Source organism: Amphiprion ocellaris, chromosome 8 (genome assembly GCF_022539595.1).
Source record: "Amphiprion ocellaris isolate individual 3 ecotype Okinawa chromosome 8, ASM2253959v1, whole genome shotgun sequence".
NCBI classification, from domain to species: Eukaryota; Metazoa; Chordata; class Actinopteri; family Pomacentridae; genus Amphiprion; species Amphiprion ocellaris.
This window is the reverse complement of record NC_072773.1, coordinates 13,789,546-13,808,562: the sequence shown is the minus strand read 5'-3', so window position 1 is coordinate 13,808,562 and position 19,017 is coordinate 13,789,546. Positions and strand designations below refer to the sequence as shown.

Sequence of the window (19,017 nt, the reverse complement as noted above, 5' to 3'; positions counted from 1 at the left end):
TTGTTCATAAACATACAATACTACTGGGAAAAAAACTCTTACTAATATCTTGAAACCACATCCTGAAGGTAAGGGACATTTTATTCAACAAACTTAAATTAGAAAAGTGTTTTTAAGCAACCACTTGAAGCTGTACATCTGACAGTGTTGTTAGCAGAGTAAAAAGGTTGAGATTATTTTAAACTGAGTAAACTCATATGTAAGAAGTTACACAGCGAAACTGAAATGCAAAAAACAAAAGACAGTTGTAATCACAGATACATGCACAGAACATTCATTGGCTCCTGTCTGCTCTGTGAAATCTCAGGCTGCTTTAGTCCAGTTTAGCTGAATTTTCGTCACACTGTTTGTTACAGCTGAGTCACTAATGATTTTTTGGTTGCACTGGTAGTGCAAATTTTGTTTTTTTACTGAATTAATGCAAATGATAAATTTTTGACAACTTTTTATATATGACATGTCTGATGAAGTGATTCTGATTGAATATCACAAATTTAAACCTGGATTTGGTTACATTTTCTGACGAAACTGAAAGCCACATATTGTTAGTTCAAGAACTGTTGGAAGAACTGTGGAAAGTGAAAAATCTGACAATTCTCTCTATTTATACAGTTTCTGGCTCTAATAAACAGTGACATTTTTGTGATTTTTCTAAACAAATAACAGGTATGTCAAACACTCCAGTGGGCTTTTTATAGAGTTCACTCCATATGCTGGTATGAAGAAATATGTATGAACCTGTCTCTGTGTTGAAATGCAACTTTAACTTAGTACCAAAGAATCAGAAAAAAAACAAACAAAAACAATGAAAGGCTTTTAATTTTGAATCAATCAATGCTCACTGCCAGTATCTTCACCTTTGTCCCCAGTTTAAAAAAAGGATACACACATACAAAGCAGACAAAGAGACATGGATGAACAAGCTCAAAATGAGATTTTCTCAAACTTTTATATATTATTTCTATGTGGAAAATACATTTAAACATGGATCAGGCTGTCAGCAGATGCAGGCAGCCACATGAACATGAGTAAGTGTCAGGGAACATTTAATATTTTTTTACTGAAGGTGCACATCCTGGTTCATATACGCTACTGTAACTTTCTTTAACGGCTTGGAATGCATGCTGTATAAAAGGCCCTGCGATTGTTTTTGCTTCACATTTTACCATTGTTTTCCAAGTAGACACCTCTCTGGACAGAAGAGACATTTGTACATTTCACATGGACGAGAGAAAGAGCACAAACAGACAAGGCCATATTAACACTCTGAACTCCAAAAGTCAGTGGTAGATTTAAGAGGCCTTTTGTCTTTCACAAACTGGACAAAATTACACACATTTATCAGGACCAGAAACTGTGAGAAACAGAGGGAATCATTGGAGTTTCAACATGATTTCTGGTTCTACCTGATTAAACAGACCCAATCTGATTTCGGAATCCCTATTCTATCAAAAACAACAAAATCTGCTCTCTGAGAATCCATTAGTGACTCAGCTGCAGGACACGCATGTTTTTCTTTTTTAATGATTTATGCCATTATTATGCCATACTGCGTAAAAGGACATAATTGAATTCTCTCTTTTTCTAGCTATGGTTGTACCATTTCTGTAGAGGTGCAGGACGTTATATTGCAGTGAAAAATGAGCCCACAGTGAGTAAAAATGCGACAGAAACAAATATACCCAGAAGCAGCATAAGGTTCAGAGTGTCAGCAATTGTGAGGGAGGAAGTAGGGAGCTGTGCCCCACCTCATGTGATCTCATGGCAGTAACATTATTGATACAGTTAACCCCTTGACGCCTATTGTTGCGTATTTGCAACATACCACTTTCATTCAGATTGCAGCCGAGATAGCATATCCATTCCCCCAATGCCGATTTGAGCATATTCAATACATACCTTGGAACCTTTTGCAAGCACTGATTTCTCGTAGGACTAGTCGGAGAGGGCCCTAATTAGTGTGGGTCTGTTGGTTTTCTATACCTTTACTAAACCTTCTAGAAACTTACTTGTAGTGTAGAAGTTGGAATTCTAACAAAAACAGTGATTTATCTTGCTAGTGACGTGGGACTGCTATTATTTTGAACACAACTGTATGTGCTACCATGCATGGCCTCCATCTTCTGCTTTTTGGTTAATGTATTTTTAATCAGTTAATTTATTGATGGCAATTAACCGATGAGCGCCTCATTATCAACAACTGTAGCTGGCATTAACGTAAGATTATTTAAAACAGGCTTCTTTTTCCTCAAGTGGTCAGATCTTAAACAGGTGGTACAGACCTCTATTTGAAAAAAACGGCTTTACATACAGTACAAGCAGGCACAGTGGAGGCTAGCAGAGCAGCTGTAATACTCAGCAGTGACTACAGTGGGCATCATTCTTCTCATGAATGTGTATACTAGCTGTGACAAACAAAGAAACCATTTTAGCCTGACAAGAGTTGCTCTCTCTCTCTCTCTCCTCTTACTTGTTCGCTCTTCTCTCATCATTCCTCAATGAAACACAGACACTCCAGTGTAATATGGCTGTTTGTGATCAACATGGTGGATATCATCAGTCTGAACACTGTCCTGCATCATCTCTCTTTCACACAAACACACTCTCACACACATAGTCTGTTTGTGAATGAAATGTGGGCTCGACCATTGTGTGTCTCTTTGAAGAAAGAGAGCCATTGTTGAACAGGAGTTTAACCCCCAACACATGCCCCACCTCCCCGAGCCCCCGGCTTCCTTCCTACCTTCCTTTCCTCACTCTCTTATTCTTCTGTTGTCATCTACTACTTGTTATGGTTATGCTGATGCTTTGCTGTTGGTGGTATTTCCTACTGGTGGGTTTGCCATAATTCTAATGCATAATGACTTACAAAAGAAAAGGGAGGCTTCATCACTCTTTCATATTTAAATAAATGAGATGCAAGATCAGTTATGTAATGAAGACTGTATAATGTGATCATTTGTAAACATGCAGTAAAAAGGCACCCCTTTATGCTGGTCATTATGAATCAGTTGTGACAAAGTGTCATTTTGTGTTAACAAGTGATAAGGTGATGTCTCATTCTGCCTTCACAGCACCTTCTTCTTGTATTACACCCAGGCCTGGTGCTGTATGCATAACCAACATGGCTTAGAGCAGAAAACTGTCAAACTGCCTTTCAAGCATATAAGGCAATCTTACTTCAGTGGTGAATTACTACTACCAACTGAACTGCACTGATGATAGCATCCATCTGGTAGAATAAAAGCAGGATTAAAAACATTATTATTTGCAGCAACTATTTGACCAAGACTGACTGCCATATGGTACCAGCATCCTCATGCATATCCACTACTGCACATCTCCTTGCCACAAATCAGATCAATTTACAACAAATTTGTGATTCTACTGGCTGCTGTTCCTTGTGAAAGTCTTTAAAGATTAGGGTAAAAGCCAGATCACTGCTAGCACCTGCCAAGCTCTCCAGCTCTAGTAAGCAAACAAGAGTTCCAAAGTCTTATTAGGTGGATTTTATGATGTTTAATATCAAACTGATTTAGTACTGGAAAACAATTTTTTTTAACTTTACTGTTTAATTAAAGCTACAGTGTCAAAAAATGGAAAACAGTAAAGGAAAGTTTTCTACCTGGTCTTCACACTGTACTGAAATGTTTGGCTTTAAGTTGGGGGCAGGGATTGGCATCGATCCCCAGTCTTAAATGAGTCACGAAGCAAAATTTGTAAATACCCGAGGACCAATAAGCTCTGATCTTAACGGTCCTGCTATCGGTATTTTAGAAAATGAGAGGAACTTCATATGCACATTTTGCTGCATCAGTCCTGTTAAGATAGTCCTGTGAAGACAAAAATATTAACAATACAATGCATTTTCACTTTCTGAACCTAGAAGAAAGTTGTGCCCGTCTGGGTCAGTTGACACAGACAACACTCACAGTTGCATTTAAGAGTGAAATCATGAGCAATCTGTTGAAAACATCCAGCAAAAGGACATCACAGACAGACAGAGTAGCACAGAGCTTTCATAGTTCGTCCCTCTATAACCCAGGTATGTTATGTATGCTAGCAGCACTGAGACCAAATGCGGAGTTAGCTAAATTAAATGACCATGTGTAAATGATTAAAGTAAGCATGAGGCAGCTGACTGTTCAGCTGATGGCTAGTAACATCCCACAGTAAAAATACTGTCAAAGAAAAAATCTTGCATTTTTAATTTAACTTAATAAAATGTTTCACTTAAAAGTGAAGAGTAAAAGAGATTTTATAAGCACAAAGTACTTACATTTAAGCTCTTCACAGTTGGGTTTTTAATTCTCACACAATGCTGAGCAGTTTAAAGCAGAATATTGCATTTCATGAGGAAGGCCTGTTCATTTTGTGAGTGGACACTGTCTACTTTGCTCTAATCAGAGACCAAAGGTCAGATTGAATTTATGAAGGCACCCATTCAAAGATTTTGTGACCTTTTTATAAGTTGCAGTGACAACGAACCAGCTGACTCCGGCCTTTGCTACCGGAGGTCCAAAGCAATTTCCATTTCAAAACCCCTTCACATTGGCATGTAGTGGGAGGATAACAGAGGAGAGGGTGAAAAAGTGGCACCTAGCCGTAGGTTTATCGTAAAAAGCCTGCACCTCTATGTGACAGTGGAGTCCAGCATGTAGTCCATTTCTTTTTCATTATATTCCACTCTTCACTACGTTAATGCCTATTAAGTAATTTGGTCAAAATATTCCTAAATTGATTCACTTCGTTTTTGTTTCATAAAAAACACACTAAGCACAGATAAGAGTACTGACCAGCAGAATCAGAAAGAGTAGTAGCACCAAAAATTTTTAAATTACATCTATTACTAGTTGGAGGATGCGTTGAAATTTGGCGTCGTGTAAAATACTGCATGGTTAAACACAAAAAAAAAAAAATATTTCAAGTTTATTGTAGCTCATACAGCAATGGCTGTAACTAATACAGAAGCAGCATCAGAGCAGCTGCTGTACAGTATCTCAGATGTCCAAGTGAATACTACATCAAAGGAATGTTAGCGGAGGCAAAGATGTTACACCTTGCCTTAACATCACCCTCAGCATTAATCTACATAACTCTTCAGTCTTATCTGTATAGTGGAGCCTAGTTCTACAGTTCTACAGGTTTAGAACTAGAACTTAATATGTTGTTCCGACTATATTTTATAATACGTTGTACAATATATGATTTATATAAGCTAACTGGAAATCATAGGTGGGCTCAATTTAGCTTCAGTGATGACATGTATTTACTTTTGTTGCACTGACTTTTTACATTGGGGCCTGTTTTTAATCTAGCCTTTCTAAAGTTTTTGAAAAATACGCTACTTTTCAGTTTCAAAAGAATGCAGTTAGTGAGAAGTGATGCAATTTGGATTTATGTTATATTTAAGTGAAATTTCACAGGGACATACTCATCCTACTGTATACTATAGTTCCTGAAAGCTTTGAGGTGTGTTTGGGCTGATTCTCCTGCTCTAGTATAAATCCTTCTAGATGAAAATGTAAACCAGAAGGTCTCTAAAGAATGGAGTGCTACTTGTCCTTGGTGAGGGTGACACTGATTTGGTACATGTGTCCAACTCCAGATCAACAGCCCCAGACTTTAACACTGCCACCATCATGCTTCATTGTGGATTTTTTTACATGTTGGTATCATTCTCTGTCTCCTGTTTGTCTTCATACGTACACCCCTCTGTTACCACCATGAATCTTTAACTTGAATTTCTCGTTAAATTGGGCTTTTTTCAAACAGTTTCTGTGAAATGCTGCTATTGCTGAGTTCACTAAAGCATTTGATCTTGCATCTTCTCCTGAGAAGTGGTTTATAAATGCTACTGTTCCTCTGACAGCACAACTACACAGCCTTCTTTTGACCGGACTTTTGCTGATTGGAGTGTTGTGTTCTTTGTTTAACAAATTCTGTGTCTCTACTGAAGTTGCTTTTCTGCCTCCTGGTGAACACAGCCTTGATGTATTGATCTTCAGACAGTGTGGTCTCTTTTGGATTGCCTGATCGTGCTTTGGATAGAACTGACACAATTTCTGCAAAGTGTTTTAGAGGGCCATGTACTGCCTTCTTGGAAAACTTCAGTCTAGCCTTTAATTTGATTCTGAGAAACAACTTGACTTCTGAAGACTTTAGCTAAATTCTGATGCAATCCTTCCCACTATGATAATGCAACTTAGTAAGTAGCATTATGACAGTTTCCTGCTTAAAAATTGAGGAACAGGCATATTTCTAAAAGCTGAACAATAGCTGCAGATTGATTTACTTTAACAAACCTCGGCTAAAAACAGTCAAATCAAATTGAGTGTCATTTGAAGACTTTTTCAATGTAAGGACAGAACTTAAGAAAACTGACATGTTGTACAATGAGTTTATATAATCAGTGAAGCAAATTAGCTTAATTCAGCAGTTTGAAATTGTGCAGAATTTTAAAAACTTCTTAATTTTACATGTCAGAACATACTGTGTTTTTAAAAGTTTCTAAATCCCCTGACTCTCTAATTATGCCCAGAGTTATGTAAAAACAAGACAGATATTTGATGTGGTCTCAGACTACTAACCCACTGTAAAGACAGACATGTAGGCAGTAAGTCATTTCATTTATTTCCCATTTTGAGTTTTTTGTCAAATGAAATGAAATAAAATAGATAGTACTGAGTAATATCTAAGTATTGTCATTTGCCTCAAGAAAACTGTGCAAAATAAAGCTAAGCTGCAAAAAGGTCCAACTGTCTCCTCGGTCGTGGTTCTAGCTAATTTCAAGTGTTTCAGAACACACATCTACCCACGCTTTACAGCATAAGATCAAAACTTCGAGTACAGCTCACACCCAATCACTTAAAAATGTTAAAAATGAAAATAGTTGAATTTGAATTTCCATCTCCTGCTGTGGCTCCAACAAATCAGCAGCTCTTTTATAATAGCAAAGGTCCAAAAAGGTCAACTCACACTCTTTCATCATGCCGATGTCAATGCAGCGTTTGAGACGACAGGCCTGGCAGTGGCGCCGGTTATCCTTGGTGATGGTGCAGCTTCCGTTGAATGGGCAGGTGAATGAAGCTTTACGTTTCATACTGCGTCTAGAGGAGTACAAAATGATAAACAGTTATGTAGAATCCTTTATTCTCTGGGGTGGTGAAAAGACAAAAGACATCATGAGTAATGAAAGCAACTGCTATTGCTATAAATGCTGCTTTCACTTGAAAATAAACTGTAAGCTATAGTGAAATAAGCAATCCTGTCAAAATGAGTTACCATAGGATTAAAAAACAAAACAAAACAAAGAAAACAAGCATCACAGCCACATCAATAAACAAAGTGACTGTAAGGATAATGTCTTTGTTCTTCTCCTTTGTGCTAGTGGGGTACACATTAATTTAATACTTTATACCGAATCCTATTACCAGTTCCTGATGATTAAGAGAAAGTATATCTGCACTATGAGAGAGAGATAAAGTAAGTGAGGAATGGTGAAGAAAAGAAAAAAAAATTACAGGATTCCAGACACCAATAAATAATGAATATTCTTCTGAAAGCACTGCATAGATGTTCATTTAGTCATACTAGACATAAAACATACTGTGCCTAAACATCAGCAACAGCGTATGTTGGCATTAGGCAGTCATACACGCATACTCCTCTTTGAAAGTAAAGGCAATATGTTAGGGATTAGCATGGCCAGCCAGTGTCCACAAACAATGAGCTAGCACTTGTCACATATTATATGAATAATTTAGGAAGAATAAAAAATAATCGATGATTGTTTCCTAAACTTAAAAATGAACATTTTTGTTAAACTATATAGAGCTTCAAAAAGAGTCTACAATAAGTCCAAAAGACAATACCTCTTAGGGCTGTCTGACAACAAAATAAGCCTTAGAAATATGCAGAAAAATGATTAATATAAAACATGCCCAATATAGAGCACATAGAGCATGTCACTGACATGGAAAACACGTAAGTTCGAAGACCGCTCACCTGAAGAAACCCTTGCAGCCCTCACATGTCATGGCGTTGAAGTGGAAGCCAGTGGCCTTGTCCCCACACACGCCACAAATCCGCGGGGCATTGCGGTCGAACTCATCTGGTCCGACCACTGACGTTGTCACCGTCATGGGCTCCATCACTAAGGACAAAAAGAAAAAGAAAGAAAGACATTAAAGCCTGCTTGACACTGCTGGCCTGTTCCTTGCTTCAGAGTCAATCGCATGAACCCAAAAACATGCAAAAGAGATTAAAAATATATATATACTGTGAATGTGCATCCATAAATTTAACCAACCTCAAACAAAGCTTAAAAATCTGTTTTCTCTGCCTGTTGTGTGGGAGTCTTTGAGTGTGTGCTAGATGGGGAGGTGTGCATTTTCCTCTTCTTATACAAACAGGTGTTGGGTGATTAGCATATTTAGCAAAAGGCAATGACAACCACTTTCTGCAGCTTGCAGCTATTGGCTGAATGTGTCAGCAGACACAAGTGTACACACACACACACACACACACACACACACACACACACACACACACACACACACACACACACACACACACACACACACACACACACACACACACACACACACACACACACACACACACACACACACACACACACACACACACACACACACACACACACACACAAATCATAAAACAATGAAATTATAGCATTGATGGGAAAAAGAACTGATGACTGATGCATTTAATACTGCCAGAGAAGTATTGTCCATGGTGTTATTTTTTTCCAAACATACACCATCTGGCCATCCCATGGGAGATAAACAGCAGTAGAAGAACACACACCGACTGTCAACTGTGAGCAAAGTAATCTATATCAGTCTTTTTTTGAAAGCACGCCTCTGTCTAAAATCTGACTAAAGAGAAATGCCAAAAAGTAGAATGAAGTAAAAAAAATAACTTACAGAGAAATATATTTATCAAGTTATGCTAGCTGCCTGAAGTCAACTAATTTAATGTAGTGGCTTAATGGTACACATTTTTTTTCTTTTTCAAAGGATGCTATTTCTTTAATAATTAGACTGAATAAGGCTAATGAAAATTCTAAAACTGGGGACAATAATGGTTTAACAGAAAATAAGACATCCCCTACTAAATTATGAGATGCAATCAATCTACACTGTGTTTCACATTTTACTACATTTAATATGCATTCAATAATATTGAATATTGTGTCTATAACAGTTTAAATTCTCTTTGTCTCTCTTATTAGTTTGGTAATAAGGATAAGGAGACTTGTATTGCAATATTCCCACAAATGTTTTTGATCCATAGAGTCCAAGATTGTTCATTTTGGTCTCCAAGTTATCAGCTGTTACTGACTAAAATTGGGGATTGTTTCTCCAGGTCAAAATAAAAACAAAAATAGTGTCGGGTTGTGGAGCTAAACTTTTGCACGTAATACAACACCAGAGAACAGGAAGAGTGAAAACTATGCAGTAGCATACAGAGTGGAACTGCCTTTCATGACAAGCCAATGGTAAAATCTGAATTTTTACTTTAATTTAAGGAGAAGGTTCAAGAGTAAACAAAGCAGTGGAAGTGAAATAAAAAATTGCAGAAAATACCAGGAAGGGATTACAAATTTACTAAAACATGTAAATGCCCAATGCTAGTGGATAGTTAATGGATATATAGTTAAGCTTAAACAGATCTGAGCCTGTTGACAAATAACTCTACAGGGAGAGAGAGGTCATGTGAGGGGAAGACAACTAAATGAGGACAAAGAGAGGAGGGGGGTGCATGCAGTGAACTTAGAGCACAGCAGGAGTGACGAGGCTGCAGAATATAGCCTGTGGGGAGCTGGCGTGCATAGAAGTAGGACTGGGATTATGTCAAACAAGGACAAAAAGATAGGAGGAGCTGGCGCTGAAGAGCGATGGAAGACAAGTGTAAGAAGAAGGTGGGAAGGGGGAGAGAACACAGGTGAGAAAACATGTGAAGGATGGACACAAACATAGTCAGCCTCCATTAGGTCTCATTACATCAGGGCTAGTTTGAAATTCAATACGAGTTCTCAGGAAAATACTAACCCACATACACATGAGGCAGCAGCATCTAGCTGTGAAGCATCAGTCACATTACTCAGAATACACCATACTGGGAACGCAGGCTAACACACACACACACACACACACCCACATACACACACACACTTCAGTGTTGGTGGGATATTACTTTAATACAGTGGTTCTCAATTTTTTTCTGTCAGGCCCCCCTTCAGAGGACAAAAAACTTCCACGTAAATATGCAGGGCTGTGTTATTTTATGATTCCATTTTGTTGTTTTTCACAGTAAAGATCAGGGGAATCAAACTCATTTCAGCCCAGGGGCCACATTCAGCCCAATCTGATCTCCAGTGGGCCCCACCAGTAAAATCACAGCATAATAACCTATAAATAACCACAATTCCAACTTTTCCCCTTTGTTTTAGTTTAAAAAAAAAAGTACATTCTGAAAATGTTTACATTTAATGAACTATCTTTTTTACAAAACATTATGAACCTGAAATTTCTTATGGAAAACAAGTTCAATTTCAACAGTAACCTATTATGCCTCAGTTCATCATTTACACATGCATTGTAACTGCCAGATCACAGTTTATCTACAAAAACACAAATGGACCGTCTGGCAGGCCGATTGTGACCCACGGGCCGTATGTTTGATATCACTGGTAAAAATAATTGGAGTAGATGAGCAGAGTACGTGACGTGATCAAGTACGCTTGTGTTCTGACTGCACATTAGCGATGCGTTCTCCCGTTCTCGGGAGTCCGTACTTTCGAGTCCCAAAGGCCAGTGTATATACAGTCTATGGACCAGTGCAATTTCAGTATTGTTGTGCGCTGCAAAAAACAGGCCAACATTAAAACAACAGTTCAGCTAATTAGTTCCATGTAGACGGACCTTTTCCTCCCAGTCGCCCGTGCCCCCCTGACATTGCCTCTGCACTCCCCCAGGGGGGCGCACCCCACTATTTGAGAAACACTGCTTTAATGCATGTTGACCATCTATGCCTGGCTTGTGTGTACCTGTGTATGCAAATCAGTGATTTCAGGTTACAGTGCGTGTTGGAGTGAGTGAGGAGTATGTTAATAGGACAGATGCACACACACAAAACAAGACATACACCATTAGTCATCATGTCACAAACAGCTTTGTTTACTGATGCAGCAGCAGGTGAATAATGAAATAACTGGAAGGGGTGAAATGGAGAGGCAGAGTGCCCAACATCTCGACAGATCGGTATAAACACCCGTAAAAACAACCTGCAGTTTCATTAGTAGTACTGATTAACCGCAGTGTGATTCAGCTACAGGTTGGTAATGAACAACTTGAGCATTATTTGTCCTTTAATCAGCTCTCTGGCACTCTTCTCTTTTTTCCCTTTGTTTTCTCTCACTTGTTTCTCATTTTCGCTCCCTAATAATTTGCTTTTGTATCTATTTACAGACAGCAGGATTAACTAACAGAGAAAAGAGGGCAGTCTTTTTAAGCTTCAAGGTAATTCCAGCTATCAATTTCTCTTCCAACCATTTTAACATTTGTTTTGTTTCTCATACAGTACATACCATGCATACAGAAAGTTGTCAGATCCATCCCAAGTTTTCCACATTTTGATTCATGAACCTTAAAAAAGATTTACATATTTTCTCTCCACTCTACACATAATAGTCCGCAATGACAAAGAAATAAAGTTTTTTTGAGTGTTTTGTTGATCTATTAAAGAAAAAAGAAACTTCATATACTTGGTCTGAAGATAGTTGACAACAAAGAAACATAATAAAATAATGAAAACTATAAACTTTCCATATACACTGCATCAAAATACTGATAATTCAGAGACATAAAATGGTTGTGTGAATCTCAGAGACAGAGACAGCACATTTCATGTTTATATAGATGCTTACTAAATATGAGGTCATGTGACATTCAGCCAGCAAAACAAACTGAATTGGATCAGGAAAGGTAAGACAGGAAATGTTGTTGGAGAAAACAGACCTCAGCTGTGGATAATGGATTCTTCATGGATTTATCTTCAAATTACTGTGTGTGTGTGTGTGTGTGTGTGTGTGTGTGTGTGTGTGTGTGTGTGTGTGTGTGTGTGTGTGTGTGTGTGTGTGTACGCTGGAGAACTGATTCATTAAACACATTACACAGACGATCACATTATCTCTGCAGCAGTCAAACTATACTGTAAACACAAATACTGATTAAAATACAAATACAGAGCTGATTATGATTTTAATGTTACTTTTTTTTTTTTTTTTTTTTTTTTAAACATTATTTTTCCCCACGGCAAAATTTATCATGTACCCACTTCAGCATCTAGTTTTACTTTCTAGTTAAATTGAATTTTTAATTGTGACTATATCTTAGATGCGCAGCTCTTTACAAATCCTCAAAAAAACTCAACTATTACACAACAGTGCTACTAGCAATCAGTACTTGTTCAAAGAAATATTTTAGTATGTGCCAAAATAAACTTAATCCTTCATTTGGTCATTAATTCTCTTGTAAGTACACTCCTCAAATGTAAAGTTGTGCTGCTTGTCTTAGTCTTAACACTGTAGTAATTTCAATATAATATTTGGGTTTTTTTGTCTGATAATCAAATAAAAAGACACATTAAATGACTAACCTTAGGCTCTAGGAAAATTATGTTTCTTATTTCTAACTTTTGATGTTGTATAACCCCATCGTTTAATAAAGAAAGAGTTGGCAGATTAACTGTTATGAAAATTATCATTAGGGGCAGGCTTAGTCCTGAAATGGCAGAAATGTAACTGTTTATGCAGAATTTACTAACTTACTAAAGAGTATGTCCTTGGGGTCAGGGTTAGCTAACTACCTATCAAAAGATGGCACTATTTACAATTTACAATGTACAAGCAGAAATGTGTTTTTGTTTTCCATGTTTTCCAAATACAGCTTTGTGACACACATAAGTCAATGTACCAATAGTCCTTGCAAGTGCGGACGCAATAACAAAATTCAATGCTATGTCAATACTGCTGCAAAATACTGAACACTGATCTTTGCAAGCTTTCAGTTTTCCAACTTTGACTTAAAGAGGAATACCATTTCAAAGTCACATCCTAAGGGTGCACATGTGCAGACTGATATATGTAAGGTAAAGAGAGAAGTCTGGATCTTAGTTGCAATCGAAGCATCAAACAGTCATATTTTACAGGACACGAGTCTCAGTAAGCCAGTGTTTTATTGTCAATATTCATTTAAAGTATGAAATGCAGGTATTCAAAGTTAAAATTCTTGTGTCATGTCAAAAGAAGTCTTGCAATCCTTGCAGTTACCCATCCAAAATATCTTTCTTTCTTCCCTTCATGTTTCAAGATGGATTACAGCTCTGCTTGTTTAGCCCGACTCTGCTAGTATTTTTCTCTGCGATGCATTGAGCAGTGACATCTAGTCATATTAGAATCTCTAAACCCCCCACTTCACACTCACTGAGAGAAATCTGACATTCCTTACCGAATCAGTGAGGAATAGTTTGTTTGTCTGTATGAAGTGAATCAAAATACACGTGTGTTTAAAAGTAGCAGCACTCATAGCTTTAAAACATAATAACAACCATCATGGAGCAGGCTGTAATAGTGAATGCTGAAGTATACCAAAGGTTATAGAAGAGGTGCTTGTTAAATATGGTAAAACATGTTTTACATATTCTGGATTCTTTTGTGGATTATGCAATTTATGTTATATTTCCAATGAATTATATTTGATTTAAAAAAAATAAATAAATAAAAGATCTGTTCGGTCTTACTACAGCTAAATCCGGTACATTTAACCTTACTCTTGCTGCCTTTAATACTGGTCAACAAGCAAAAAATAAGATGTACTTGCTGAAAAAGACTAAGATTTCTTATACATGTTTCAGGTAATGCAATGCTCTCAATGCTCTGTTAGCGTAAGAGAAGAAAACATATCAAATTCTTAAGAGATCTTAAGATATTAAGATTAATATTCACAGATATGAAAATGTATAAAGATCCATGAGTATTAATATCAATAACTGCTGTATGAATAACCTATAAACATGTCGTTGTGACTTGCAGACATTAGCAAAGCCCACCCAGAGCAGCTGACAGCAGTGAGGAAACTGCTGTACCTTTTCCAAAGCTGAATGTAGTTCTCTTGTGACACTCTGTCTGCTTTTGTTTTCTCTTTCACTCCAGCCCCTTCTGTGCCCCTTGGAGGCCAGTCAATCTACTGTGCTGTGTTTGTCTTCATGCTTTGTTCTCATCATAAACCTGATGTTACAGTTTGAAAAACCGATACAGCCCATGCTGGAGAATAGCAGCAGCACATGGTTGGGGAGGGGAGAAGAGAAATATGCTACATGCTGAACAATAATGAAGATTAGTATGTACTGTATTCTAAGTTCGGGTGATATTTTCAAATTTTTGAACAGTCGACTCTTGCCAATATAGGTCAAAGATGTCTTACACTATTTGAAAAAAAGAGTTTTAATAGTGTCGCATTAGTGTATTCCAGACCATGATTTATTAGTGGCAGCCTGCCACATTTTTTTAAAATAAACAATTTATTTGGTAAAAGCCAGTTTCTCTCTCTTTCGTCCTCTGTTTCACAAACACATTGTCAACAGGCCTGGACTCGGAATTTAGGCATGTGCAAGAGGAAAGATTGTTTTTCTGCACAATAGAATCAAACCAGAATTCTAGAATAGTTAGTACCCTGCACACCCCCAAAAAATATTTGATCTGGGAAACAAAACAAACAAAACATTGAATCACATATATTTCTTCGCTCACCCAACTCTATTGTATACCATACAGTAAACTTTAAGTTGACCTGGACTGTCAGTCTCTGCGCACGTGTGTTTGCGTACTCACCTTTCATATGACATGTTTACCAAGTGGCCACATGCCACTGAAAACTGAAAATGTACAAATATTAAATGATTGTACTGTTGATATTTTGTCTCTGGTGAAGTCCTCTGTTCCTCTCTGCTCTCTCAAGTGGGCTGCTCTTCATGGGAATTGAAAGCTGAACAGTGCTACAGGAGATTTTCTAGCAGCATTGTCTTCAGGTTGACAAAAGGTTGTGAGATTTGAAATGGGTCTCAAAAGCTCAGTAGTAACCCAGTATTGCCTAGTTTTGTATAAGAGTCAGTATAGGAGGGTACTGTACGGAATGGACTATACTGGAAATAGAGGGGCTCACTCTATAGGCGGCACAACAGGAAGCATGGCCTACTTTTATCACCAGCTGCCTCACAGTGGGCCTCAATAACAGCTAACCGACATGAGCGCCAGTCCTCTACAGCACAACAAAGCGGCAGCCAGATCAGAGCTTAACATGCATATGCACTCAAAATCCCACCACCCAAAAAACAAACGGAGCGGGGGGGCAACGAGGCGAATATCAGGATCGGTTCATATCGTAACGTCCGACGGGGGGATATGTCAGGTGAACTGGCGAGACGAATACTCCAAACCTCAACGTAGAACACAAAGATCAAAGTTGGAGGGTTTTTCTCTTTAGCTGGTGGCCAACAGTGTGTAATAGAGAAACGAAAATGGCATACCTGTGGACCTACAGCTATGCCATTTTTCCCAAAGCCATCAGAAATGTCTGTCTAATCTCAGGTAGGCAGATAATAATACTGCAATTTGGACTTAGTTTAGGATTGTCACAAAAATTACAAAAATCACCAGATCACAAATATCTAAGGTGACTGCATAACTGTTCGAATCAGCTGGATGACAGCAACTAACTGGCCAACTGCTTTTCAATGAGCATCTATTGACATTAACGTTATTGATGTAGTTGTGAAGCCAAACCCCGCATCCCTGTTTTAGGCACATTTTGGTTTTAAGGCACATGAGAAAGATGAGCCGAACGACTTGGAGGAAGAGACTTGGCAAATTTACAGCTAGAAACAGGCAGTCAAACACAGCAAGACCAGCAAATGTCAAGTAATCATCTCAAGTTTCATGACTGTGATGGGCAGTCTGTGCTGAAGCTGAAGCATCACTGCAAAAAACATTGTGAAAACTGTCTTAGGATGGAGATATCATGGCAAGCAATACTGGAAGCGAGCTGAAACAAAGTAAAAATCCAAGGACTGAACAGGTAGAAATGTATGGAAACAAATAAATTGACATTTCTTAAATAAGTACAAAGAGACTGTCATGCCCTCCATGTCCAGCTCTGCTTAGCTGCAGCCTTCAACCTTCTCTTCCTCCTCCCTCCTTTCCTTTCCCTTCCCCTAATGTGGGTGAAGGTCTGTGTGGAATGCATACAGGTGGATCATTTCCTGAGTGAGCACACCTGTGACGGGGTGTGGTCATCATAACTGCACCATAAAAGCCAGGGTCAGACCACTACACGACACTGGACCGTTGAACAACAACCTGTTAGTCAACTCAGGCCTTTGCTGAGCTAATATTTGCTTCCAATTTACCCTATACTAACCCATGATCTCGTTCACCTCAGTCCTGCGACCCTCCCTGCCTGCTCCGTCTGTCTCATGCTAAAACCTCAGCCCTGTCTGACCATATCCAACCTGGTCCGTTCTGGACTCACCTCCTGGAAATCCCCACCTGGATCCTGCACCTGCCGAGACGCCATTCCTGACACGCCACATTCCTTCTCCATCCGCATTCCCTTACCCTCTCTTCCCACTTGGTTTATTGTGTTGCCACGCCGTGTGTGTGTTGCTAGCTCTGTCCTGCCTTAAGTTTTCCTAGCTTAGTCTTGCCACGTCCTGGTTAGTCTCCGCTGTAAAAAATATCTGTTTCGTAAGATTAGGTCTGTCTGGTGGTTAGTTTGCCTATTTGTATTTTGTCCTGCCTCTTGTACTGTAGTATTTCTGGTTAGCGTAGTGTACCCTCCATCCTGCAGTTGGCCAGTAGTTGTCCATACTTGTGTCTTGCAGATTTCTGAAGCTTCATCAGTTGGAGCCCAAGTACTGCAATTCAAAGGACACATCTAGCTAGTATGGATGAAAAGCACGGGTGTGTTCTTGCTCCGCCCATATTATCAAGGATGCATATATTATATATTAAAACATAAAGAGGCAGGACTATGTTAAATCATATTCCATTTTGTTGTTTTTCACAGAAAAGATAACTGGAGTAGATGAGCTGAGATGGTGATGTCGTCCACCAAGTCCACACTTAGCGTACTTGATATTGAGAAATGGCCGTTATCTCCCTCGGGACCCGTTAGTCCTGTGTACTTCCTGTTATGTCAGTTTCCTGTTTTCCTTTGTAGTATTTGTTGTAAATATTACTCTTGTGAATGAATGTGTAACATTTGATAAGTCCTGTCTGCTGTGTCTTTGTCGTCCTACGCTTGAGTCTCTGCCTTGATCCGTGACACAGACGCATAACTGCATTAAAGAAGCTGAATAAAATGGCAAAATAAGGCATGCAAATCAGCATCAATAGCCTACACTGGGCTTTAGTAGACCACCATACAATACAGCAGAGTCACAACACATCAAACATGATCACTGAGCCAACAAGTGCCTGAGGACAGCAAAAGGAAGAAGGGTTTCTGAGCATGCGTGTGTGTGTGTGTGTGTGTGTGTGTGTGTGTGTGTGTGTGTGTGTGTGTATGTGCACGTGCCAAGTCTGTTTATAAGATAGTGTCCTACTTGGCAGTAGAAGTGTGCTACGCAGAGCAACCGATGTGACTGGTTGGTTTGTGACACACCCCCTGAATATGCGCAAATACACACATAAAGACTCGCAAATAAGTGGCCCTCAAATCAACTACTTTTGATAAGTCACAATAATCACTGCATCACAACAAACATGTCAGTGTAGCACCTTTAAATAGACTTTAGTGAGACCTTTCCCTGCAATCTAAAAGTAATTCAAACTAAAGAGATGTTTATGTAAAATCACTGTATACAGTATAAAGCAGAATTGAGTACACTTCTGTGCAATATCACTTAAACAGTAAAGCCTAACCTTAAACACTACCAGTTTAGATTTACTATAAAGAAAATGTGGTTATTAACAATCATTAATAACATTCTAACCTTTCACTTTTTCCAATACTTTGTATGGCCACCTTAATTTTGATGTCAGACTCAATCCTCTTTAGCATGGATGATATAAAATTTCTGGAGAGATGTTTTGTTACATACTTGGCCTGGTCTTTGCTCCACTATTACGACTATCCATTCACTGTAGTAGTCCTTAGAAGGTCCATGCCCAACATACTGGACCCCCATTGGCTCAGGACGAATTTATCTTGGTCTCTTATCTTATTGTTTTGGGTATATACAACAACAGCACAAAAGCTGTCAGCAGTGAGTCCTCAGTTTCAACTCTGATCAGCCCATAACTTTAATGTATGACATTCCACTACTTCCTTTCCCCGTATTTCCTCTCTCTTCTCTGTCACTATATAATAAAAAGAAAAAATGTCCAGATTGTAAAAACATGGTGGAACACAAACACTTTCTTCAATTCACTGTCTATTCACAAGCTTTTTTTAACTTAATGTGAAGGTTTTTTGGGTAAGTGCTCACTCAAAGGGAATCAAAAGGGAACACTGAATGCTGTGTCCTGTGTTTACAGTATGTAAGACCTTCACATTACTATGTGAAGTGATATGAGACTACGTATATTGTCAATTGGTATTATATAAATAAAATTTTAATGAAATGAACAGAACTTGATTGGTCAATAATAATAGCACCAACAAAACGTTGCTGTAAGAGAAGAAATCAGCATGTTTTACAGGAATGTCACTGCTGGGTACAGTAACATACTTTACTTTTAACACACGTAATTCTAAACAGCGAGGAAGCAATCGTCTCAAAGTTACTAACATTCCAAACATACTCATATGCAAATGGAGTGTAATGTGCTTCCTTGCGCTAGCTCTATTTTATTCTGTGCTGTGATCATTTATTTTATTTATGCAACTCACTTAACAGACAGCAAAACCATGACAGGATATTATCTCCTTT

General features: G+C 38.4%; 2 protein-coding genes across 3 annotated transcripts in view; one reads left to right on the top strand and one right to left on the bottom strand.

The window, feature by feature from the left end:
* LOC111574438 (E3 ubiquitin-protein ligase Itchy-like) overlaps positions 1-19,017 on the top strand; it is a 218,840-nt gene that overhangs the window by 59,689 nt on the left and 140,134 nt on the right. The gene's annotated exons all lie outside the window — the stretch shown is intronic.
* The window catches only part of LOC111577005 (vitamin D3 receptor A), a 102,114-nt gene that overhangs the window by 15,718 nt on the left and 67,379 nt on the right, over positions 1-19,017 (bottom strand). For both annotated transcript variants that reach the window (XM_055012999.1, XM_055012998.1), the window contains 2 exons: positions 8,008-8,155; positions 6,979-7,109 (listed from right to left, as the gene is read on the bottom strand). In XM_055012999.1, coding sequence (XP_054868974.1) covers positions 6,979-7,109; positions 8,008-8,153 — 277 coding nt within the window. In that variant the 5' untranslated portion in view covers positions 8,154-8,155. The remainder of the gene's footprint in view (positions 1-6,978; positions 7,110-8,007; positions 8,156-19,017) is intronic.